This window comes from Malus domestica, chromosome 01 (assembly GCF_042453785.1).
Source record: "Malus domestica chromosome 01, GDT2T_hap1".
Lineage (NCBI taxonomy): Eukaryota > Viridiplantae > Streptophyta > Magnoliopsida > Rosales > Rosaceae > Malus > Malus domestica.
The window spans coordinates 29,386,856-29,403,503 of record NC_091661.1 but is presented as its reverse complement, the minus strand read 5'-3'; the positions used below and the strand labels follow the sequence as shown (position 1 = coordinate 29,403,503).

At 34.9% G+C, this 16,648-nt stretch overlaps 2 protein-coding genes and 1 long non-coding RNA gene across 5 annotated transcripts; 1 reads left to right on the top strand and 2 right to left on the bottom strand.

Annotated features, from left to right (window-relative positions):
- Window positions 1–534: 534 nt before the first annotated feature.
- On the bottom strand, window positions 535–3,929 carry LOC103440170 (uncharacterized). 3 transcript variants are annotated; one of them, XM_017333936.3, is made up of 8 exons: window positions 3,275–3,803; window positions 2,732–2,856; window positions 2,566–2,654; window positions 2,393–2,467; window positions 1,998–2,120; window positions 1,780–1,875; window positions 1,412–1,679; window positions 535–910 (listed from the first exon to the last, which is right to left on the bottom strand). In XM_017333936.3, the coding sequence occupies exons 1-8, from the start codon at window positions 3,655–3,657 to the stop codon at window positions 882–884; spliced, it is 1,188 nt and encodes a 395-aa protein (XP_017189425.2). In that variant the 5' UTR covers window positions 3,658–3,803; the 3' UTR covers window positions 535–881. The 3 variants fall into 3 exon arrangements, with proteins under 3 accessions (XP_017189425.2, XP_070676294.1, XP_070676295.1); XM_070820193.1 differs by having other exon boundaries at window positions 2,732–2,869; window positions 3,275–3,738; XM_070820194.1 differs by lacking the exon at window positions 535–910 and having other exon boundaries at window positions 1,138–1,679; window positions 2,732–2,869; window positions 3,275–3,929.
- A 4,242-nt stretch (window positions 3,930–8,171) lies between these two features.
- Window positions 8,172–9,109, top strand: LOC103440186 (ethylene-responsive transcription factor ERF027-like). Its single transcript, NM_001328969.1, is given in 1 exon segment — window positions 8,172–9,109. A coding segment is annotated over 1 exon segment (708 nt). The 5' UTR covers window positions 8,172–8,244; the 3' UTR covers window positions 8,953–9,109.
- A 1,712-nt stretch (window positions 9,110–10,821) lies between these two features.
- On the bottom strand, window positions 10,822–12,196 carry LOC139195026 (uncharacterized). The gene is made up of 2 exons (XR_011579743.1): window positions 12,010–12,196; window positions 10,822–11,022 (listed from the first exon to the last, which is right to left on the bottom strand). It is a non-coding gene; the product is annotated as an uncharacterized lncRNA (long non-coding RNA).
- Window positions 12,197–16,648: the final 4,452 nt, after the last annotated feature.

Below are 16,648 nucleotides of genomic sequence, written 5' to 3'. Positions count from 1 at the left end.
ATACCTATGCCAATTGGTTGTCTATTAGGGCTGGCTTTTGCTCACAATAACTTACCATAAACTAAAGCTAATGTGTACATTAATATAAAATCTCAGAAATGAAACCAGGATAAGGCAACTGGCTCGTGGTATTTGAAAACCATTACCTTAGTTCAGTCCATTGTTTCTAACCAAGTAATATGACAATATTGCCTCTCTGTTTTACTTCAAATTACAATATTAGCATCAATCATTTACGTATATGTGGACATCTATATCAGAAGACGATGTTCATGCATTAAACAAAGGTGAAATGTTTTTAGTGGTTGAAATCCAACGGAAAGAAGGAACGAAATCCAGGGCCATTGATTGCATTCTTAAACTTTCACCACCTTTAGATTATGATTGGCTAAATTGTCATGGACTCATGGATATCGTTTAATGACATCCTTATCGCATAATCTATTAACCAATTGACACTTGTCAACTGTCTATTGGTTGTAATTACCATCACTCAATTAGTTAATATTGTTAGAGAGTTAGTTACAAAGGGTATTACTGTAATAGTCCATGTCTTGTGGATACTATATAACACATTGTAAAGGCTTGTAATAATTTAGAGTGTGAAATATAAAGTGATATGAAATTCCTTCATCTCTAAGCTTCTATTCCTCTTTCTCTCTCTTTCTTCGTAACTCAATTTCTCAGTGTTATGATAATCAACCATGTGAAATATAAAGTGTTTGCTCACAATATTGACGTTATTGCTGACACATACGTTTTAATAGAAATGGGCCTTCTTATTAATTGCATGTAAGATCCACTTGTATTAAAGAGTGCGTCAGCAATAACGTCAATTCCAGAAGTCATCCTAGAAGTGAAGCCATATGTACCAAGTCGAATCACTCTTTCACCCCTAGAGTAGGAAAGCCTGAAACAGGAATGTTTAATTAGAGATGTAAAAGTTTCCTATAAATTACTTGGTTTTTTAATTCAGTTTTTGTTTATATCCTTCATTGTTGTATTAAGCTCCCCTGCCACCTCCAAAAGGCAACATAATATTCACCTTCAGCTTTAAGCAGTAAATAAATCAATCTTACTATTTTAATTTGTTTGAGGTGAATATGAATTGCAATAATACAAAAATAAATTATAAGCTTTTGTAGCAACAATCTTCAGTTCCCTCTCCTTATTAGTTCTTAAAAAAAATTATAAGAAGATACTTGAATTCTAATATGTAATGATTCATTACTCCTTACAGATCAATCACATTTTGACATGTTTACAGAAGTTATGATTTACGTGTAAGGAGGAATGAGTCCTTAAATAGAAAGGATTCGAGCAGATTTCAAATCTATATACAAAACAAAGATCAAATTTTTTCTTTTTCAGCCATTTGGGATTTCAAATCAAAATGGACTCTCTAACCCACCTTTTATGAACTGCTCATATAATGCCCACAGGAGGCCGGCAATGACAGTATCTCTAATCAAGTCCTGGACCAACTTCACAATCCAACCATTAGAAGAAGCATCAGTAGTACCTGTAGGCCTCTGTCCTACAAGGTCCCTAAACCTTAGGTCTCCCAGGTCAGCCAGTAAGGCATATATCACACCATTCATGTGTCCCTTTCCAATAACCCCAACTACTCTCTTACTCTTATTCACAGCTTTGCTCCTCTTTAAAGACCATGCAAGGTACTGAAATATGCAACAACACAAAAACAAAAGTCACTTGGTAACTTTCATTCTGCATTGTATTATAGAATGTTCATAATCCGGGTTGAATTGAGATACTTACAGTGTCTCGCTCGTGTATAAGAGGTTGTAGGAGTGAAGGATATGAAGAACTTAGCTGCTTATAAAGCTGAAATGTGCCATCACTTGTACTTGATTCCTACATTGTAATCAAATATACGTTTTGTTTGAATAATTAACTTAATTAAGATCTAGTAAGTATTGAACAGTTGTATAGTTTATTTTTATGTTGTAATACTAATCTTGTTAATCAAACTTTACCCTGTCTAATTCATCATTGAGATTCTTCTTCGACATATCAGACTGTGATGTTATCCCTCGAACAACTGAGCTCACTATGCTCAGTTTCTCGTTCCAAGTCAGAGAATTCCAAGCTCTTTCAAGCTGCAAAAACAAATTATATACAATTTACCAAAATTAACATCATGAACCTTTCTACAATGCAGTTAACTGACTAGCGGTCAAGTTTATCGATCACATATTAAAAACCATACTAATCACTTATCAATAATTGTAACTTTGTAAATACGCATGTAGTGTCAAGAATATCGATACTATCAACAACATGTCCGTATTAAAAAAATGCAGTTAACGGCGTAGTAGAAAAACTTCTATATATAGTCCTGTATTACAGTAGGGTTTCGATTTGCGCATACGGTAATTTCAATTGGACGATCCCCCAACACAATTTGAGCACCAACTTCTTCAGAGGCTTTTCGAGCAGATCGAAACTGCAGTCCATTAAAGGTCACATGGACATGGTCACACACCTGATTTCATTTTCAAGCAGTACATTAATCATCAATCAAATTTAATTGTAGTCAACTACCTCATCACCGAAAGGACGATTGGTGTCGGATGAAATCTTTGATGAGAAAACAGCCAACAGTACTCGTAACGCTAGAGCAGTTTGACCCCCTATGACATAAAACTAAACCAATAATTTCATCTACACATAAAACTATTAATTGATACACAAGAAACTGGCAATTTACCCAAGTTTATGCTTCGACCTACGGCCCCGAAAAACCCAGTTCCACTCAGAGAGAACATATTAGACCTTAATTGTTGGCCTCCTGCCTCACCATGCATGGAGGCATCAGCATACATAATCCCAGCTCTGAAATTGGGTTCTGCAACAATTTCAGTTAAGATGTGGAGTATGGATATATGGATGATTGAATGTACATAATCAAAATTATAGCAATATTTACTGAACTGTATGACTCGGGGCACATAATCTCATATTCAAATTGAAGGACTCAAATGTGACTCAGGGAATAATTCATGAACGTCACTACAATTATTCTACAAAATAACAATGGATTAAACTATGTACATAAAGTTGAAAAATAAGGGATAATTGCAGCAACAATCCTTGAACGATACAACTCGAAGCACATAATCTCATATTGAAACCAAAGCACTAAATGCGACTCAGGGTATAGTTCATGAACATTGCTACAATTAACCTAAAAAATAACGATTGCTACTGTAACTATGTAACATTTTGAGATTAAATTCCAAGTCACACTTGCCTGCTTCTACATAGCTCCACCACCACATTATCCGGCTTCACTGCCCGGACCACGCGTTCGACCTCCACCGCAGAGTCTTGAGAAATATGATTGGTTCCGACCAACCAGATGGCCTCCGGCTCGACGAACTCTGCCCTCCATGCCGGGACGGGACCGAACCGGCTCTTCTCGATCAAGAACAAGCTCCCATTCTCAGCCAAATCAAGCAGTTCAGGGTGCGTTCTGGCTATTGTGGCTCTTGAGTCCACCGAAATTTCTGACCTGAAATCAAAGTCCGGCGGTGGAGGTTTGATGGAAACCTTTGAGGGTCTGAGAGGCTTGGGGGTGAGGAAAACTGGGTTGGTGCGGAAAATTGGGAAGCTTGATGATTGAATGGTCTCCATGGACGAGATGAGAGAAGAGACCTGTGTTAGACGGAGAAACTAACTTTTAGATAAGGAAACTAACTTTTAACGGTCGGAGAGGGAAGAGGTATGTAGTTTTTTTCTTTTTTTAATTGTTGATAGTGTAAATGTGGGTCTCTTGTGCCCATGAAAAATGGGATTTGGTGTTTTGTGGATTTAGAGATATATCTTAAGATATTGGTTTCACAACCTAATAGCTTTTTCTTCTTTTCATTTGTTGTTTCTTTTCTTTTCTTACATAAAACTGAAAGGTGATGACAAAGATAATTTAGGAGTTGGTAAATTAACAGGTGAGACGAGATTTATTTAGTGTGCAAAAAACACGGTCTATCATATTAAATGTCATAATACAACTGATACACTATGTCGAATTCTTGACACACTGTGGATAATGACTTGGCTACTAAATTAGCCATGTGAAGGATAATCGTAGGCCATTTAGACATAACATGCCATCACTTTCATTATCCCGTCTTAATTTGTGATTTGCTACCATGCACTTATTTGAGGTTGGGTATGTTAAATGTGTTTAATTTGACCTTAGTAAATGGTGATAATGAATTTTTTTAGCTCAATTGAATTACCTCTTATACAATAAGTTTTAAATAGGGATGGGCAAAATACTCATGGGTTTGGGTAACTGCGGTTATCCACCCATTTAAAATTCACGGTTACGGTTATGGGTAACCGTTTTGACAAACAAACAGTTATGGGTATAACCATTTATCCGTGAAATTTAAATAGGCGGTTATGGATATTACCCATGGTTATAAATGATATCCATCGGTTATGGGTATTACCCGCGGTTATAACATGTATTTATTTACCCATTTAATTTAATATATGTAAAATTAAAAACCGTAATTGAAAAGTCAAATTAGAATTAACGTCAATTTTTTGCTACCATGAAGTTGGAATTGAGAACCTGAGATGAATTTTTATTGGTTTTGATTATTTGGAGGAGAAAATATCGATGGAAAAAAGTGCTTGTGGAATATTTGAAAAATGTGGAAGATTGTGAACCAATTGATATTCTGTACCTTTGGAACCTGGTTGTGTTCAAGTTAAGAAAGAAGCATTTAGTTCTTTTAACTTTACCATAAAGTTACAACTAACAAAGTTAATTGACCTTATTTTGCAGCTTAGAATCATCTAGTATTCAAGATAATGACTACATTTTGTTTTTATAAGTTTTACTTTGTAATCATATAGATTATAATTAAAGATTTTCTTGGGTGTAGTAAAAAAATATTGTTCGTAAACTATTATTTCAATTATTGGAATTGTATGAGGACTTAAATGATTACAATAGGGAAATGCATGCTAAAATGTACCTATAACAGTGTTTAATTGTCATAAAATGAAAATTATGACAAATTTTTCTTTTGTAATTTTCAAGTTATTAAAAAAAACATGTAGACGGGTGAAAAAAAGGATAAATAGATAAAAAAAATGATAAACAGGTTCAAAAACTGGTAAACGGGTAAATGGTTATGGTTAAATGGGTAAATGGTTATGGTTAAATGAGTAAACGGTTATGGTTAAATGGGTACACTGTTATAGATATGGTTAACCGTTTATAAATGGTTATGGGTATGGGTATAACCGTTTATGCAATTACCCAACGGGTAAACGGTTATGTGGGTATGAATATAAACAGTTATGGGTAAATAATTGCGGTTATCCGTCCGCCATAACCATTGTCCATCCCTAGTTTTAAACATTGCTTAGTTACGATCATACATACAAGACCTGACTCTTTCATTTGAAACACTAGATTTAGTCTAACAAGCAGCATCAAAAGAAAATCGAGTAAAATATAGAGGGATGCCAGGTACCTTTTCTTCTTGCATTTTCTACTTGTCTTTCCCACTCACCATTTCCACTATCAGATTAAACTACAAAGTTAATGCTTTAAAATCATAAATTCTATTCTTGAACTTTTAACTTTAATGCATTTGAGAATTGAAAAGAAAACAGATTAATAAGGCCAGGCCACTCACCCGTCAATGTCTCTCTCTCTCTCACTCACTCGCTCACTCTTCGACTTCCTCCCTCTAGGCAGCAAGCGACTAGCTAAGTTAAAGACATCAATGGAGTTTTCTTTTCTGGAACAGATTACTCGTATTCCACTTTAAAAAACATCTGAGATTTTGAGTCTTTCACTTATGAATTTTGTTACTGCTCATGGATGTATAAAATGCTACAAGTTTGGGTGGTGGTGAAGTCATCCACCCGTTGCCTAGGTTTTCCCCTTCAGAACAAAAAAAGAAAAAGAAACAGGAGGATGGGGGGAGAGTGATAGAGAGATGAGTGGATGGGTTGACAACTGCTCAACGGAATTGGCCACAATTTTTTTTTTTTTTTGACGAATTTTAGCTTTTTCGTATCATGGTTTGTTTTCGTTAATGTGGGTCCAAAACTAATCTGGTGGGTCGAGTTTTTCTGGTTTTTTTTTTTTTTTCAATTTGGTAGTTGAAACTTGAAAGCACATGAACATGCATTAGAAAAAAAAGAAGAGTTGGACGGTGGTCAAGCTTTGACATTTAATTTTTGTTTTTAGGATTTTGGTGAATGAAATAATCATTTTTAAAAATTAAATACTTAATTTTTAAGTGATAGTGGCTTCTACGTAGCAATCAATGAATGGAGATGGTAAGTAGAAAAAGGTACCAGATGATGGTGCATTTTTGCCCACCACCTTCAATTGGGGTTAATGTTCATGATCATATTTATCACTGTTGGATGAGTTTAAATTTTAAAATTTGTGTCTATCCACTACACAGATCTAGAAATTTAAACTTATGTAATGACAATAAACAAGGTGGTGAGTGTTGGAACCAATTTTGCGCACTTTCATGAAGGGTGGAGATGCACAAACTCGATAACCTGTAAAAGCACAAACAACCCTAAAATAGTGTATTTATACCAGTCAAGATAAAGATATTTTTTGATATGAAACCTGCATTAAACCGGGAAAATCCCATAAGATATCTAAAAGTAGATATTGCATCATTTTGGAAGTATGATTATTTGTGCTGCACGCCAATTATTCGATCGTAAGGATTCCCAGAATAAAGGAAACCTAACTGATTCCTTACTGGATCAGATTTAGGTGTCTTGCGAAACAGTATGCAAATTCCAACAACTTCCCTGAGATTGATCATGTTTGTTTTGCAAGACACAGAAAACTGATCTAATAAGAAATCAGCTAGGTTTCCTATATTCTTGGAATCCTTAAAATTTGTACACTGCAAGTAATCATACTCTAAGAGAATGCAATAACTACTCCTAGATATCCTTTGCGATACTCACGGTATAATACGGATTCCATGGCCTAAAAGGTCCCTATCTCAACTGGTATAGATACACCATTCTAGAGTTCATTTCTGGAAACGCAATTGTCACACACTTATTCTCTTGGCTACTGCTTGAGTCTCATATATTTGCTTACTAAATTGACTGTCAGAGAGTCTTTGGCTGACACCCCTGGTCCTTGGTTGTTTACCGTTAGTTGTTCATTAATAGGTTATCGAATTTGTGCATCTTCGCCTATTACGGTGGTGCATGAATTTAGTTCTAATAATAAGTATCACAATCACTTAAGGGTAGTGAACAAAAATATTCCCACAACAGAAAAGTAGATAGTATCCCACTAAAATATGTTCACCTTTTATTATGTCAAAAGAAAAAAAAAATCCACTTTATTTATTTTTTCTTTTTTATGAACAAACAAGATCATTTGCACTAAAAGAAGGAATATGAATTACTAGCAATAATGTAATTTAAAATAGCACTTTATTATGTCAAAGAAAATTCACCTTGGACACTCTATTCTCTTTTTTATGTTAAAAAGAAAACTAGACAATTGTTAATGGTGCAGATGGCATCCGTACAGTCAAGCAAAACAAAGAGTGCGGTGTAGATGCTGAGAAAGTGGTCAGCATGATGCAATTAAATTATGAATATCACCCCCCATATCTCACAACACGTCTTACATTATAAGTATAATACTAATTAAATTTCAAGGGGAAGATCTTGATTAAATGACCAGGTCCACAACAGCTAATCTCTAGCTGCTATAGGAGACTGCTTGAGGGCTTAATACATGTTTCCTCTGTAATTTTTTATTACAACAGGAATATGAATGGTACATTATGTGTTTTTGTGCAAGTGGTAGGAAATTTTATTTTTTAAGTTATTAACTTTTTAACACACATATCCCACCATACGCATAATGACACATGGTGTACTACCTTGTGTGCCGATCACACTGAAAAATCTCTCAATTTCAACACCATCTCTCACTCATAAAGTATTAATTCTTAATCATGATTAGTCCTATTTAGTCACACAAAATGATTTAAAAAGCCAGCAAAAGCTCCGCGATTTTCCCACGCTTCATACAAAAACAAACAAACTCCCATTTTTCACATATAAATAGGATGATCATCTCACATATCCGTTACAATTCATTAATATTTATATCGTGACATGCATTTGGCCATGAATTCACATATATATAAATACATACATGCAAAGAAAAATTGTATGTAGATTATACTTATGGCCGATCCGTATAGCAACGTGCCCAAAACCCCAGTTGACCAACCAACTACAACCTCCAATCCCAATCCCTTTATACAAATTCCTCCGACTCTTCCTAACCCTCCCACATCAACTCTACCTGACGATTCCTCCTCCTCCTCATCCCTGAGACTGGGCGTTCCGTCCCAGTCGGGAGGCTCGACATCAGGCTCGCCGAAAGGGCATCCAGTCTACCGGGGAATCCGGTGTCGGAACGGGAAATGGGTGTCCGAGATTCGGGAGCCACGTAAGACTACAAGGATATGGCTTGGCACTTACCCTAAGCCAGAGATGGCGGCGGCTGCGTACGACGTGGCGGCGATCGCTCTGAAAGGGCCTGATACTCCCTTGAACTTCCCCAACTCGATTCTTACGTACCCGATACCGGCTTCCTCCGCCGCGAGTGACATACGATCTGCGGCCGCTAGGGCAGCACAGTCGAGGGCAAATAAGTTAGTTCCCCGGGAGAGGGAGAGCGGAGGGAGATCGGAGCCGGGTAGTGTTGATAATGAGGGTGTTGGTGGGGTGGTGGGCCAGCAGGAGGAGGAGTTTATGGATGAGGAGGCGCTTTTGAATATGCCGAATTTGCTGGTGGACATGGCGGAGGGAATGCTGGTGAGTCCGCCCAGGATCTCTTCCGACAATTCGCCTGAAAATTCCGACGGAGAAAATCTTTGGAACTATTAATTAATAATTTAATCAGATTTTCAGTATCTGGGCTCACTATTTGTATCACCATTCGGACTCAGGAAAGAATAAGTGAAATCAATGCTTGCATTGTAACGGATATCATCAGTGATTAAGGGTATGATTCACGAATCGCAATATATTAATTAATTAGTTATTTTTGTGTGTTTTTGTTGGAATTATTTTAGTTTAGCTGCTTCATCACATGTACTGCTTTCTTTCGTTCTTGCAGCTGATTAGTATTGTGTTAAAGCTTGTATAATTACTAGCTCTGGGAAATTAATGGTTATTACGTGATGGATTTTTCTACTACTATCATATGATCACAACTAACTAGTTGCGTTGCATATACTAGTTTGCTGTTTCTTTGAGTAGTGTACATGTTGATTGATGGCATGAAATGCTCCTGAATGTGCTACTTTCCTCTTTGGATTTGTGATTAGCACATGAACGTTTAGGTTTTGGTTATAAGTCAAAGTTGCTAGACAAGAAGCAAAATTTGTGCCCAAGATTTAGGGCATATCATATGATCATATAAAGACACTATGCATTACCAAAATTACATAAACAATTCTCAATTACTATTTTTCTTGATTGGATTCATTAAGGATAGGGTTTAATTAGGAGAAATAAAGAAAGAGATGTTGAGAATTAATCTCACATTAATGAGATAATAGACTTTGCATGGGCTAGCTTATAAGAAAATTAAGCGACTCTCTATTTAGCCAATTGGTTTTAATTGTGGAAACCTAACTTTATCCAAGGGAGACCTTAAAAATAAGAGAAGGAAGGGGAGTAGAATCAACTAGTCCCCTAGTTCATCTGTTTTTTTGCTTTGTTTTTAGGTATGATCAAGGATTTTAATAGGAAACTAACAGTTTTCTGGTTCCATGTTTATAACACATGAGAAAGTTAAGAGGTGAGGGCATGGACATGCTTACTTAATGGAAATGGGAAAAGGAAGGAATTAGAGATGTAGAAATAGATGAAGTAAGGAAGGGGATCATAATTTTTAGATATTTGATTATGGATTTTTAGAGTATACTCGCACATTTTAATTTCATATGTGTTAGTAAACATGTAGAAAAGTTAAAAGGTAAAATTGTTGTCATCTCAAAATGATTCCATTTCTAATTCTTAGCAAGTAAACATGCGCATACCATATTAGTAATTAGATAAATATTATAGAGACACTTGGTACCCGGAATTGCGATTGAAAGTTGGGTTTGGTTTTCAGATCAACATCAGCAATATAAAGGAGGAGAAGAGAAGTTATTATCCCTTGCGCATACATGTACTATATAGCACTGGTCTTACGGATGTAGCTAGGTAGGTATTTGGTAGCAGACTTTAACATAAAACTTATTATTTACACTGGCGGAGGTACAAGAAGAGATATTATAACTCTTTTTACTTTTCATACATTATTCTTAATTTACGAATTTAAGATCAAATGATTGAAAAAAATTAAAAAATAAATTAACACAAACGTGTAAAAATAAAAAAATAAAAGATTAATCTCAGTTTATTATTATGAAGTTTTATGGTTTTCAACATTTGGTACATGAAATTTTTTTCATCCCAGAGTCATACCTCAAGTCTTAATTTTGGGACAATTTCAAACATCCGTTAAGTTTTGGGGTGGGTGGGAGTTTCTGGGGGTTGGGTATCGGAAGTGCGTCTGGGGTTGAAGAAGACGCCCATTTTTTTATTTTTTGTGTTTTTGTATTTTTTAAATTCACGTAGGACTCATATTGATACGTGACGCTTAGTTATTGTTCACGTGTGCGCCACTTCATCATTTAACAGAACTTTTAACGGAAAGCTTAACGAATATATGAAACTGTCCCAAAATTAAGACTTGAAGTATAACTCTGGAATGAAAAAAACTTCATGTAGCAAATGTTGAAAACCATGAAATTTCAAGATAGTAAATTGAAATTAACCAAAATATAAATGTGCGTATAGCACGATTCATATTATATGCTGCTGCAATTTGTGGCAGTGTAAACGCTCTATTTCTGGCGGACCTTTGAACTGACAATCAGCGTGGTCCTGTCCTTCTCTCCCCTGTGGAAAAGATTCTTACAGATATATTATTTCTATAATTCTTGGAATCAAAACATCGTATCTGTCTAAAATGTATATATACACCAGCGCAAAAACACACACAAAAAAAGTAAAAATATCAGTTGTATTGCCACCAGGTTAGAATGCATAGATTAAGTTGTACACTACAACCGGAACAAAACCCAGCAATTCTAGCCGTATGGATCGATTGTGTTGCCACTACTAGAAAATGGCTCCAAAGATAGATTTTATTAGAGGCGGATATAAAAGCAGTCTATAGTATGTTAGAGGGGACTAATCAAATCAATAGATTTCCATGCCTAACAGTATAAAGTAACTGACATCCGTGGCATGCTTGGCTGGAACTGACATACAAAAATAAGGGTCTGTTCTGGATTTAGTTTTTAGTTCTCATTTTCAAGAGAAAAATATGTGGGAGAATGTATAAAAAAAGATTCAAACTTTTACATTTCAAATGAAAGAGAGAAAGAGAGAATGTATAAAAAAATTAAATTGAAAAAAGAAGAGGTTAATATGAACTTTTGTATTTATTTAAAACGAGAGAGGTCATCAATAAGAAATGGCCATTTACATGCCGAACCTGCAGAAATCTGCTGGTGGACAAGTAAGGATAAAAGTTTGGGAATGAAGTATGGATCTTATTATGTGGAACTCTCACAAATTAGCTTGAAAGATAACGAAGTAACCACTAGCCTCTGCTATAGGAGAAAGATATATAATTAATATTAACTAAAAGATAAGAATGCATGTGATACAACCCAAGAAATATATAGCAATAATATTCCTTCCGGAGCAGAGTCCAGGCTCTCTCCGATGATCTTTTAATTCTCGGACAAAAGATACGATCAGTTTCATGTATTACTCACAGGCCATCGATATACTATATACATACATACATACATATATATATATGCATGTACGTATAGAGAGAATCATTTTCTAGTTACAGAAAGCTTACTGCGTTACCTCCGTATGTATCCACGCAGAATATTAATGATGCTTTCCTTTCCTCTAAACAATGAAACTCCTCTTCCATCTCTGACTTGATCTGTCTCTGAGCCTGGAGCTGCATCCTTTCTGGTTGTGATATAATTAAACCAAACCAATAAACATCTAGGGTTGAGCGCACGGTTTTAACCTCTTGCCCAACTTTATATATATTTGTGTGTGCACATGTATATATATGAAAAATGCTAAGAAGATTCTCTCAAAAGTGGGATTCATCGTATGAATTATTTATCATCTCACAGTTTAACGTCAATTTTCATACCAACATCATAAAACATTGTGCTAAAATATGAGATAAGAGTTTATGAAGGTCTTATTTTTTATAAAGTCTCATTAAAATTTCCCATATATATACATATTAAACGAATGATGAGAGTTGGCTAAACCAGCTATATTGTCCATATAACTCATATTTTATCAGGAACACTAGTTTCGGTGATCAGTGATCACACATGCGATGTTCCTATGGTGCGCTACATGACCAAAATGCACTATTAATTAAGGACCTACTTGCATCCTAATCCAGCATTTTAATTAGCGCAAACTTCACTCAAAACAGTGAAAATCGATGACATGGAACTTTTTCAGGCAGACAGAAGATTGTCTTTTCTATTTCTCGACATAAAATGTCGATAGAAAATGTCGATCAAATTAAAGTGTTAAAAAGTAGGGTATGAAAAAGTGGTGGTCCGAAAGAAAAGAGATTCTCGTTGTATTCTCTTTTTAAGGATATCAAGGATCTTTCAATCATATTTATTCATTATATATCGTATGATCAATTTTTATTAGGTACTGTTTATATTCAATTTTAAGTAAATAAAATTTACAATAATTTTTAATTACACAATATATGATAAATGAATGTAATTGAAGAATTCTCAAAATCATCCTAAAGAAGATTTGGCGAAAATCCTTTGGTTCCGAAAGATACACCCTGCCAAAAGCCTCTTTGAAAAGTTGCTAATGCTGTCGGATGGTATCGCTGGTGGATAGATGCAATTGATCTGGTCAGGAGGACGACTACTGTTCCTAAAGTGGCTACAAAAAATATATTGAGAGAAGATTTACACAGTTCGGATCTTATAGTTAGTAAAAAAATGTGTATTATTTGATAATTTTGCTAAAAATATCTTCTTGACATTTGGGCTATTTTTCAAATTTAAAATTTAAAATTTAATTATTTAAAATATTTAGTAATTTCTAGTTCTTCAATAATATATATATATATATATATATACATATAAAAAAGGTGAACTGTAATTGTATTATCCAAAAATATAACGTATATTAAACATGAAAAGTATGTATGTACATATATAATACATGTGTGTTACGTTCGAGAGTTAAAAAAAGTGCAATTTAAAGAATTATTAAAATATGTATGAAACACAGAAGTATTCTAAAAATGAGAGATTATATTAACACATCCAAACTACTTCCCTCACACTTTTTATTTTTTTAATATTTTTTTATATTCTACACACAGGTGAGGATCCTCTCCGGATCCTCACATTCTAGCCGTTCATCGTATATCGTGCAATCAATTTTCGTTAAGTACTATTTATGTTTAATTTTATATTTAAAATTTAAAATAATTTATGACCGCACGATATACGATGAACATCCTCACAATTTGGATCTGGATGGGATCCAAATCCTCTACACACCACTTACACTTGATAGAAAAATATTAAAATATTAAAAAATTAAAAGCTTGTGGGAAAGTAATTTGAGTGTGTGAATATAATCTCTCTTAAAAAGTACATACTTACATGCTTAATATGCGTATTATATGCACTGTTCTAAAAATCTTCACCTAGCGTCGCCTAGGCACTAGGCCACTGGCCACTGCCCTAATTAATGTCTAGGCGTTCGAAAGTTAAGAAAATGCACCTAGACCTACTGAGGCACCCACCTAGACCGCCTAGGCACCTGCCTAGCCTACCCAGACCCACCTAAGTTGCGACTTACTTAAACAGAAAATAGATAACTTTCATTTTGCATTTTTATTTTTTCCAATAAATTTTAAGAGACTTGCTGAATACTTAAATGAACACACATTATATGATTGTTCCCCATGTTTTCATTATGTTCTAATAGCTCATGATATATATGTCATTCTATTTTGTAGGTTATGATGAAATTATATATATTTTAAGTATAAACATACACTTATTTGCATAAAATATAATAGATTTAATTAAATCCGCCTAGTCCGCCTAGACCCTGCCTAGCCCACTGCCCGACCAGCGCCTAACATTTTTTAGAACCTTAATTATATGCAAATTTACTAACTGTGACGTATACATTACTATCATGACGTTGTGTATCACTAATTTAATATTATGTGTAAAAAATTTTGCTTGATATATTAGCGATGTATTTGCATCATATAAATTTGAAGACGCAATTATGCATTAACAAAGTTGCTCTCAAAACTTTGGAGACCACTGTTGCTAAAGTGGCTACAAAAAGTTATATGAAAAAAGGTCGGATCCCTTCCTCCTAATCCATATAGTCAATTAATTTGGATCTTTAAAATTTGATCAAACGGCTAAAATTTTTATAACTTTTAAAATTGGCTTCTCTTTGTAGCCGTTTGATCAAATTTTAAAGATCCGGATTAGTTGACTATGTGAATTTGGAGGAAGAGATCAGGAGATCATTTTCCTGAAAAAACAAGAGGGTACTACGAATCTTGGGGGACGAGACAACTGTTGCTAAAGCGGCTACAAAAGTTATAAGAAAAGAAAAAAAAAGGTTTACGAACCCTACCTCTATTTCTAATTTTAGTCAAGAATAAAAGGAGCACTCAATCTCTCAAGTAGTCAAGTGAATGTTGATTGGGTTTGGAGTCTCTCCATGTCGGCTGATTGGCTCGAAGGAAAAGAGCGCTAATTCTGTCCAGTTGAGCTATACATTTCAGTGGTCCACGTACTCCTGAATCCTGATGATCACCCTTGAATGGACGGGTGATCAGTGACCACACCACTTAGTTGGGGATGGTTCTTTCAGACATAGTTCATTATCCGTGATTCGTGATACGTCCTCGAGGTTACAGTATTGACCTTGATAACTGTAAGAAGATACAAATGGCCCTATACTTTTAGTAGTATTCAAACTTTTTGCTAGTTTACATTGCTCAAGGCCCCATAGAGAGCAATTTGAGCCCTCTTGAGGACAACTCGAATCTACCTTAAGTGCTTGTTGAGCCATAGAGACCAATTTGAGCCCTCGCTCGAGAACAATTCAAATCTACCTTGAGTGCTTGTTATCGCTCGTCTCTAGTGTTATATTCATTTATTTTTTATTGTAGTTACAAGAGGGTTTCTTTTTTTTGAACAATATTTACTAGAGGGTTGGGCTCAAGTTGTCTTCTAGGGAGTCTCAAGCAATGGAAACTAGGCAAAGAAAATTATGAGGTTAGTTTTAGTCTTTAAGGGAGGGTAAAGAAACAAAGTTTTTAACAAATAGCTTGGTCGAAATATTTTTGAGGCTTTAAAAGCATCTCTAATGCAAAGATTCAAATTCTAAACCTATTTTCTTATATTTTGAAGTTTTTAATTCTTTTGTCCGATGCAAGGACTTATATTCTTAGACATATATTATTGTACTTTGAAATTTCGGATTTGAATTTTTTACATTAGAGGGGAAAGCATTGGAGTTTAATTTGATTACTTGAGCATGTGTATTGAAGATGATTGAACTTAAAACACAAATTTTTATTTTTATTTTTTTATGAATAACATTTTCCTTATTAGCTTGGGCTCCATTGGACTCAAATCATATATTCTCTCTCAAATTTGGGTCTCATTTGATCGGAAACTTAAATATAAGTTGTAAGTCTCCGGTGTAATGGAAATGATTAAACTCATGTTTAGACTCAAATCTTATATTTGAGTCCTAAATCTCAGTTGCATTAGAGAAAAACATAATTTCAAAATTTTCGATATAGCCTATATGCATGTAAAGTATGATTTTTAACTCTTTTAGTTTCGTATCTATTAAATCACATAACTAAACTAAAATCAACAATCAAGATAAATAAAAAGTGAGCACAAAATATAAAAAAATTGAGTTAAATGCACTACCCATAAAGCACCACTCCATCTAGATGTGTTACAGGGCAACCAGGGCTGTCTCCGCAAACCGACTTTAACTGAATCAACCAACAAAATCAAACTTGAATTAAGTCAAGAAAAACTTCCAAGTTCAAACCCTTGACCAACTCCTCTTTATCCATCTAGAAACTAGTTGACGGCCCAAAGAAGAAAAACCGACCCGTACGTCATTCATGATGCACGCCCTCATCAATGAGGGTATATGATAGGGTATGACAAGTGATGCCTCTTTACCCCGAAAACCAATGTTGTTTTTTCTTCTACCCAAGGGACCAACTCTCTCTATAGTAATACTTTAATGAGTCCAAGTTGATATCGGAAACCCTAAACCCTAACTGGACTCGTGGCCTTTTCCACCCACTTGACGATGCCCTAATTTATAATATGAACCGCAATATAGTAGTTAGAAACCAACTGATTAACTTGAAAAAACAATGGCAGAAGATAGATTGATCAAAAAGCAAGGACGAAGCATA